The 7861-nt window shown below is 52.4% G+C and overlaps 1 protein-coding gene across 1 annotated transcript; it reads right to left on the reverse strand.

Annotated features, from left to right (window-relative positions):
* Positions 1-162: 162 nt before the first annotated feature.
* RNF183 (ring finger protein 183) lies at positions 163-7605 on the reverse strand. The gene is made up of 2 exons (XM_090022200.1): positions 6472-7605; positions 163-5532 (listed from the first exon to the last, which is right to left on the reverse strand). The coding sequence occupies exon 2, from the start codon at positions 5438-5440 to the stop codon at positions 4865-4867; it is 576 nt and encodes a 191-aa protein (XP_089878326.1). The 5' UTR covers positions 5441-5532; positions 6472-7605; the 3' UTR covers positions 163-4864.
* Between the last annotated feature and the right edge of the window lie 256 nt (positions 7606-7861).

Below are 7861 nucleotides of genomic sequence, written 5' to 3' on the forward strand. Positions count from 1 at the left end.
GGAACCATTGCATATGGATATTAAAACAAATGAAATGTATCGTATTCCCCTACTGTTTCTGTGTTTCTGCTAAGAGGAGTTGGTTTCAGTTTTGTTTCTAGTGTCACTTTAGCTCTTGCTTTTGCAAGGACTCTTACTTTTTGTTTAATCTTCCCTTTCTGTGGTTATAGGTTAGGGGCTGACCCTCTCAGCAGCACAGAGGCAGAGAGGGATCTTGGAGTCAGGATTGACTCCAGGATGAATATGAGTCACCAGTGCGACGAAGTAATAGGTAGAGCCAATCGCACCCTGTCACGCATCAACAGGGGCATCACTAACAGGTCCAGAGAGGTCTTGCTGCCCCTCTGTGTGGTGCTGGTCAGGCCACAGCTGGAGTACTGCGTCCAGTTCTGGGCGCCCCACTTCAAGAAGGATGTGGAGAACCTGGAGAGGGTCCAGAGGAGGCCACTCGTATGGTTGAGGGCCTCCATGGCCAGCCCTATGAGGAGAGGCTGAGGGACCTGAATCTCTTCAGTCTCCACAAGAAGAGACTGAGGGGGGATCTTGTGGCTGCCTACAACTTTATCAGGGGCCAGCAGCAGGGACTTGGGGAAAGTCTGTTCACCAGGGCCACCCTTGGAGTCACCAGGAACAATGGCCACAAGCTGAGGGAGGATAGGTTTAGGTTAGATATGAGAAAGAACTATTTCACTGTAAGGGTGGCCAGAGCCTGGACTAGGCTTCCCAGAGTGGTGGTGCTCTCACCTTGCCTGGAGATCTTCAAGAAGAGACTGGATAGGCATTTGGCTGGGGTCTTATGACCCCTCCCACTCCCAGTGCTCCTTCTTGCCCATGGCAGGGGGTTGGACTCTGATCTGTCTAGGTCCCTTCCGACTCATTCTGTGATTGAAGTGCTGGGTGCATTGTGACCTTACCACCCATCACATCTATTGTGAGGGAGCTGTGCTTGAGAGGGGCCTGCAGCATCAGGGACCAGGCACTAGCTCAGGGGTTCTCAACCTTTCTCTTCCTGAGGCCTCCCCTAGCATGCTATAAAAACTCCGTGGCCCATCTGTGCCACAACAACTGCCTGACTCCCCAGCCCTGCGCACAAGGCCCTGGGTGCAGTGGGTAGGGTTCAGTGGTAGGGAGCCTCTGTGTCCCACCCACCTGAGCAGTAGCAGCACGGAGCCTTGCCTGCCCACCTGCAACGCTGCCCACAAAACAATGGCTCTAGGGTAGGACCCTGACCCGCCTCCGTCCCTTCCCCCATCTTGCCTCAGCCCCAGGGTCCAAAGTGGCTCCTCCCTGCACTGGGCCAGACTGGGCATAGCCCCAGTAACCTGCTCACAGCCCGCTAGGGCTCTGGACCCCTGGTTGAGAACTGCACTAGCTTATGCTTAGGCCTGTCCTCCCTTCTATCTCAGCTGTGTTTCAGAGCCAAAGGTATCAGGTCTGTTGCTGTCAAGACTGTCTTTCCTCTTCTCTCCCCTACTGACTCAGCAGCAGCTTTGTGGGGCTGGTACACATGGTGATGTTTCTGCCTTTGATGGTGAAGGTAAGTCAGGTTTGCTCATTTTCTCTTGTTCCGTTTTCTACCTCTCCAATTACTGGGTTAAACTGGGATAGAACAGAGTTACAGCATGTGCAGAAAAACACCTCCAACAGAGGGAGAAAGCAGTTATGTTTCCTCCCAGGCATCTTGAGGGAATGGGCTAACTTCTTGGCTCTCTTGCCATTTGTGGCAGCTGAGGCTGTTGACAAGTTCGGGTTTCCCTCGCTCTTTGCTTCCTCCCCTTTGCTTGGTTGTGGGATTCTCCAAGGGAATGTAGGTTGGGTGATCAATAGGCAATGAGTACCCCTGTGTTGGAGACCCTATGGGTAGCAGGGGCATTACACTGGGAGTCAAATGCTGCACATAACTTGGCATTATATAGCTGGTTTTTTTACTCAAAATAGCCATGAGCTCATTCTGTACAGTCCTGGCTACAAACTCCAACTTAAGCCTGTGTGTTCCCTCCTGAGATGTACTTATTCTTTGAAGATCCAGCCCTACTGAGCATATAGTTTTTCATTTCAGTAACTTCAGCCTGACCCCTCCAGACACTTGTCTGAGTTTCCTGTTGCAGCTCAGCCCTATCCTGCCTCTCAGTGACCAAATTATATTGCACTTTGGATTGATCCAACTTAACAGCTATCACAAAACCATGCTAAGCAGCTGAGGTCAAGAACTGGTATTGTAAGAGCCTGAGACACAACTGAGCTCTACTACCCATGTACAACTGTCATTCTCTGTCAGTGCCATATATTTCTCCTGTGCTAACCAGCACTTCCAGGTGCATCAGGTCCTTTTCAGCAGCTAGCGCAGGTTTCTCTTTGGCTGAGCACGATGCTGATTGTGCAGGAGAAGATCTGACACAACCATGCTGAGCACATAGCCAAGGCCTCCATAAACCACTAACGAATGTGCCCTGATACCACTGGGACCTAGGCTGGAGCCTGAGACTTGGCAGATGGGATACATGCCATGCAGCAGATGGTAACAGTTGGTGCCTTCTGGTAACCAGGACTAGCAGTAGTATCTATCAGTGTGATATCGCTGCAGCCACCTGACTTTCCTAAGATGCACACTTGTTTCCCCTCCGCTTTGGACTTGCACTCCATCCAGGAGACAACTCTGGAAGTGATGAGGGCTGAATGCAGCCGGGGGAGGGAGGAAATGAGCCCTGCCAACATGGACCAGAAGTTCCTGCTGTCATGCAAACGAAAGGGCTTGTGGTGGAGAGCCTGCAGGAGGAAGACAGCCATACCCTCTGACCCATGAGACTAAGCCCCTGGGCCTTCCTTGATGGACGAAACCTATTAAAATGGATCCCTTTACCTCTCGTGATTTTGGCAGCTGGACACTAGTATTGTAATTATGTTCTTACTGCTGGGACTCAACAAATAAAGTACAGATAGGGACCTGCTGCCCCGACAGCTGAAACGGGTGAAACATCGCTGCTGTTTGGCACTGCCTAGTAACCTTCTCTACTAGTTTAGACAATTCACATAGTTGATGCACAATGACAAACATAGCTATCCCCCTGGCATTTGGCCAGTAGAAACCACAGCTACGCTTGCAAAGTGTTAATCTCCAGTGGCTGACTAAGTATCTCCTAGAATCATCTTCCCTGTATTGCTTGTAGCAGAAGCATCACTGGACTATGTGTGAGGGTTGATTTGCCAAGAAACGTTGTCAGCTCTTTCAAGGTCTCCCATCTACATCACAGCAAGGCCCAGTACTGATGAAAGCAGTAAAGAGCAGGGACTAAAGCTGAGAGAGTAAGCTTTAAAAAGCCTCTCGGGCTGTGTTGATACAGAGCACTCCTGGGAATTAGCACAATTATCCACAGGACAGTAACCTGCAATCCCGGCCAGCTGCAAGCCAGGTAAACAATGAGGAGTACTGTCACTGCTGGCAGGCACATCGAGGTGCTGAATGAGGGCTGCAGAGGAATTGTGTTTCAGTGCAAAGCTGGGGAGTTAAAGCACTGCCTTCTTCCACCATGTCCCTTGGAGCAGCTGTAAGCAGAGCCCAAAGGTCTGACCCACTAATAAGATGAAGAAGCAGCACAGAGCTATTACTGCCTTCTCTATTAGACCAGGAGGGATCCGTATTTGCCCAGTGGAAATAAAGCAAGTCACAGTTACTGCAGTGCCTCTAGGGAAGACTGAGGTTCAGCAGTAAGAGCAGAAGAGGAGCTGAATCCTGCCTGAGGCATCAAGTGTGTTTGATATTGTCCAGTAGCACCCAGAAGTGCAGCAGTTAGCACAACAGGGTCATTTCAGGGTCTTTGCTGCAAGTGGGAGATCTGATTATACAGCTGGTAGAAATAGCTCAGGCACTGCCTCTGCCTCCCCCCCCCCCCCGATGTTTGCCACAATAGATGGTGTCGGCCTGTAGAGTAAATCAGTCATTCCGCACAAAGGCCCCATGGGATCTGCCACTGGGGACCCAATGTTTTGAATCCTACTTGAGCAGTGGTTCTGCTCAAGACATAGTTTCATAGTTGGTAGGGTCAGAAGGGACCTGAGCAGATCAAGGTGTTCGTCTAGCCTTGTCTTAAGACCCCATGGTAGGAGCCAGCACCACTTCTCTTGGTGAGAAGCCTCCCTGACAGTGAAGTAGCGCCTCCTGATGTCATCCCTTGATAGATTCAAGATCCCCTCAGAAAATGCCAGCTCTTAGTTTTCTCTTGATTTTAGCTTACAGAAAAATCTTAGAGCAGTTCTTCTGTTGCAAAAAACTCAGAAAGACCACAACAAGTCAGGATATTTTAACATTATGGATTCCTATTCAAAATGTCTTTTTTTTGGTCATCTGAATCATGTTTGCATACCTAACAGTGCTAACATTATCTGGCACCTAGTGACATCCTTGAAAGAATCTCAAGGCACCCTGGCTGAGAATCGCTGTACCAGAGCCTCTGGAAATCTTCATTGTGCATTGAAGAGCTGGCTCTTTCCTCCTTGGCTGATGTTCTCTTCTCATGGTCTTGGCCACCTATCATTAAGTTTGTTACTCCTTGTGACTGGAAGCAGATGAAGAGTGGGCATTAAACATGAGCCAGCCACAGGGACTACTCCAGCAACCATCTCTGTCTCCACTATGGTGCTTTCTGCACATAGTGCCTGGAAGGCTCAGCCAGGCCCTCCCCGTGTAGCTCATGACTGGAGTTATCACAGAGAAGGAACTGGGTAAAGCCCATTAGCCAGAGCCTGTCAGGACGATGCTGGGGAGGGTAGCCAGCTTCCTCTGCCCACGGCAGATGCCTAGCAGCAGAAGTCTTCTGTAGTCAGTGAGCAGATATCTGGGTTCCAGGAACCATTGCTTGGCAAGTCCTCAACCCACACCCCACAGAAACTGCTTGGTCCAGAAGATGGAGAAGATGAGCAGCAGCGTCACGCTGAGGATGATGGCCATCACATAGGCAAAGATGCGGAACTGGGGGTTACGGAGACATTCCCGCAGTGTGGAATGGCTGGGGAGAGGGGTTTGTTGAGGGGAAGCCTGGGAGTTGCCCACCCTGGTCTCCAGTCCCAGTCCTGGCTCTGTCCCCAGGTTGAGGGTGTACACGCGGGGCTGGCGCAGGAAGTAGCGTGACTTCCGTTCATCCTTCAGGCACAGCTGCCTCCCCTCTAGGATGATGTGGTTGGGCTCCAGCCTGAGCAACCTCAGGACAGCGGCATTGGTGGGCAGCTCAGTGACAGGCTGGTCAGAGGGCAGCACTGTGGGGTGGCGGCACAGTGGGCATTGTAGCCGGTTCTGGATAGGGGACACCAGGCTTAGATGTGCCAGGCACTCGATGCAGAAGGAGTGGTGGCATTGCAGCAGCTTCGGGGTGCGGAAGGTGTTGTTGTAGGGGTTCCAGCACACCGGGCAGTCTGCCTCTGGCTCATGGCTCAGCCTTTTGGCCATGGTCTCAGTGGGGCAATGTGATGCCCCGCTCTGGGGCTGTAGCAATTCCCATTTGGTGAAGGGACTGCAGGGAAGATGATTGCACCAGCTGCCTGGAACAACACAAAAAAGCCAGTGAACAATGCACCCCAGGGAGCTTCACTTGAGCCTACTCCAAGCCCAAAGGAGGATCCGTGGCTATCCTGCATGGCAATGGGACCAGGGGTTCACTGATGTGACTGGTGCTGATTATCACAACCCTTGACCAAAGAATAACTGCCACATGGTCTCTGGGGAGGGGAAGTGGGGGGGCCGAATGCAGAAATAGAAAATCTCTGCTAGTCACATGCTAATGCTCCCAGCTGCAGAGCCCCAGGAGAGAGCAAGCAGCCCTCAGCTAAGCCACACGGGGCTGAACATTAAAAGCAGGCTCATAACTGGATTGTAAACTTAACAGCAGAAAGCTGCTGCATTTGCTCTGTTTTGATGACAGAGGTCCCACAAAGAGGCTGAAGCAAAGTTATGCCTGTGTGTCACGCCGTCCTCCCAGCTCCCCCACAAGAAACTCAAGCATGTGACAAGCACAACTGCCCAGCTGATAGTAAACTTGGTGGCCGGCTGTCCATGGACCTTAAGGCTGGCTCTGATACAACCTGCCCACAACCTACAAACACCGTCACCATTGCGGGGTCAGATATTTGGGAAGAGGTCCAGAGCAAGAGATTACCAGACTGGGGAGTTCCCGTAACAAATGCTGCCTCGATTCCCTCTATCCAAGTGTGTTGCTTTGGAAGCATTCAGAGGGAGGGTCCGAAAAGGACTCGGCACCAGGTGACAGCACAGAGGGAAGAACAGCCCCAGTAAGCAGGGGTCTGCTGGCCTGCCATGCCACAGTAGACTTGGGGTGGGACCGTGCCCACCTTTCCACCCCCAGCCAGCTGCAGCCCCCATCCCTGCCTCTGAAAGAACAAAGAGCGATACGCCACGTCTGACTGGGACGAACTGGGAGCAGGGAGCTCCCAGGGAAAGGAAGGGCTGTGGGGTAGACTTACTTTCCTGATGGGGCTCTGGGGTCAAAGGCAAATGCTGTCAGCCTCGCAATCCCCTCAAGGGCCAGATGATGCAGCAGGGCTGGTCGCCTACCCCACGGGAAGGCTAGAAAGCAAACCTTGCCTTCCTGCTTCTTTCCCCTCTGCCTCTTCCTCCTCCTCCTCCTCCTCCTCTTCCCTCGCTCTCTGTTGCAGACAGACACCATTACTCAGCGCCGGGCAGGACCAGAGTTCACCTTGACAAACAGGTTCCTAACGGCCACACCAGAGCTGAGCATGCGGGAGACAGCACGTCCATGAGCGAAGCGACGCTGAGAAGCTGCGCCGGGGAGGGGCTCCCTGCCTGTCTTGGGGACAGTGCCCTCCTCCTGGGCGGCTGCAGCTGATTTCCATGGGAGTGGCACAGGAGTTGGCAGACGGGTGTTGTTTACTGAAGCATCAGACACCTGAGAGAGGAGCAGGTGGGGGAAGGTAGATGAACCCTACCCCAGCTAATGAGGCAACGTAGACCGTGTTCATCAGCTTCCCAAACTCCTGGCAGCCCCTGGAGAGACAGTAGGTTGTGGAAAGCTGACAGGCTGCTAAAGCCTGAGAGGAAACAGGCTGACCGGTCAGTTATGACTGAATGCTGCTCCTTCCTAAGGGCCGCTGAGCCCCCCGTGTAAAAGGAAGCTGGTTTTGAATGGATAGGTGTCCAGCTCACAGGGAGCCACCATGAATGGATAGATACCTCCATAGAGAAGAGAGGCAGGGTTGGAGCCATCCAGGCCACAAGGACGAAACACCCTCCTGTCTCCAGGGCCAGGCAAAGTCTCACCTGTGCCACAGCACTGGCCAGCCCCACTGCTGCCCGTCTTTCTCCTTTTCTGTTGCTCAGTAGAGGTCCATCAGGCTCAGTGGCAAGAGAGCGGCTGGGGAAGTCTCCTCGGCTTCCCCCGTGATGCTGGGCAAGGCACGGGACACACAGAAGCCGCCCATTCTCACCCCTCGACTCAGCTGGGGCCACGTCTGAGTGACACACTGGTCTGTACATCTGGCATAAGTTCTCTGCCCTTCACCCCACAGCAGCTGAGCACTGCAGGGGGGATCTGTCTTTGCAGGCTTGCCAGGCCTGTCTTCAAATACTACCATGCAGAAGCACAGTATCAAGGGCATAAAAGCATATCCCAGTGCAAGGAAGGATGGGGAACATAGCAAGAGCCCTGCCTGGTTAGACAGTGAGCTCTTTAATGACTTAGGATTTAAAAAAATGAAGACTCGACTATATTTCTAAGGATGAACATGAGAGTACAATACTTGTATAGAGCAGCACTGTGGGACCTTTGGCTGCTTTAGAGCCCCTTCCCCTCCCAGAAGAGGTGGATGCCAATTTTTCTGCCCCACTCCTTCCAGT

The sequence above is a fragment of the Crocodylus siamensis genome, chromosome 11 (genome assembly GCF_052110815.1).
Source record: "Crocodylus siamensis isolate JL-2025a chromosome 11, ASM5211081v1, whole genome shotgun sequence".
Classification (NCBI taxonomy): domain Eukaryota; kingdom Metazoa; phylum Chordata; order Crocodylia; family Crocodylidae; genus Crocodylus; species Crocodylus siamensis.

Bases quoted from the DNA above. Each gene is read 5' to 3' on its own strand.
- RNF183 (XM_090022200.1), bottom strand. From the start codon at position 5,440: ATGGCCAAAAGGCTGAGCCATGAGCCAGAGGCAGACTGCCCGGTGTGC.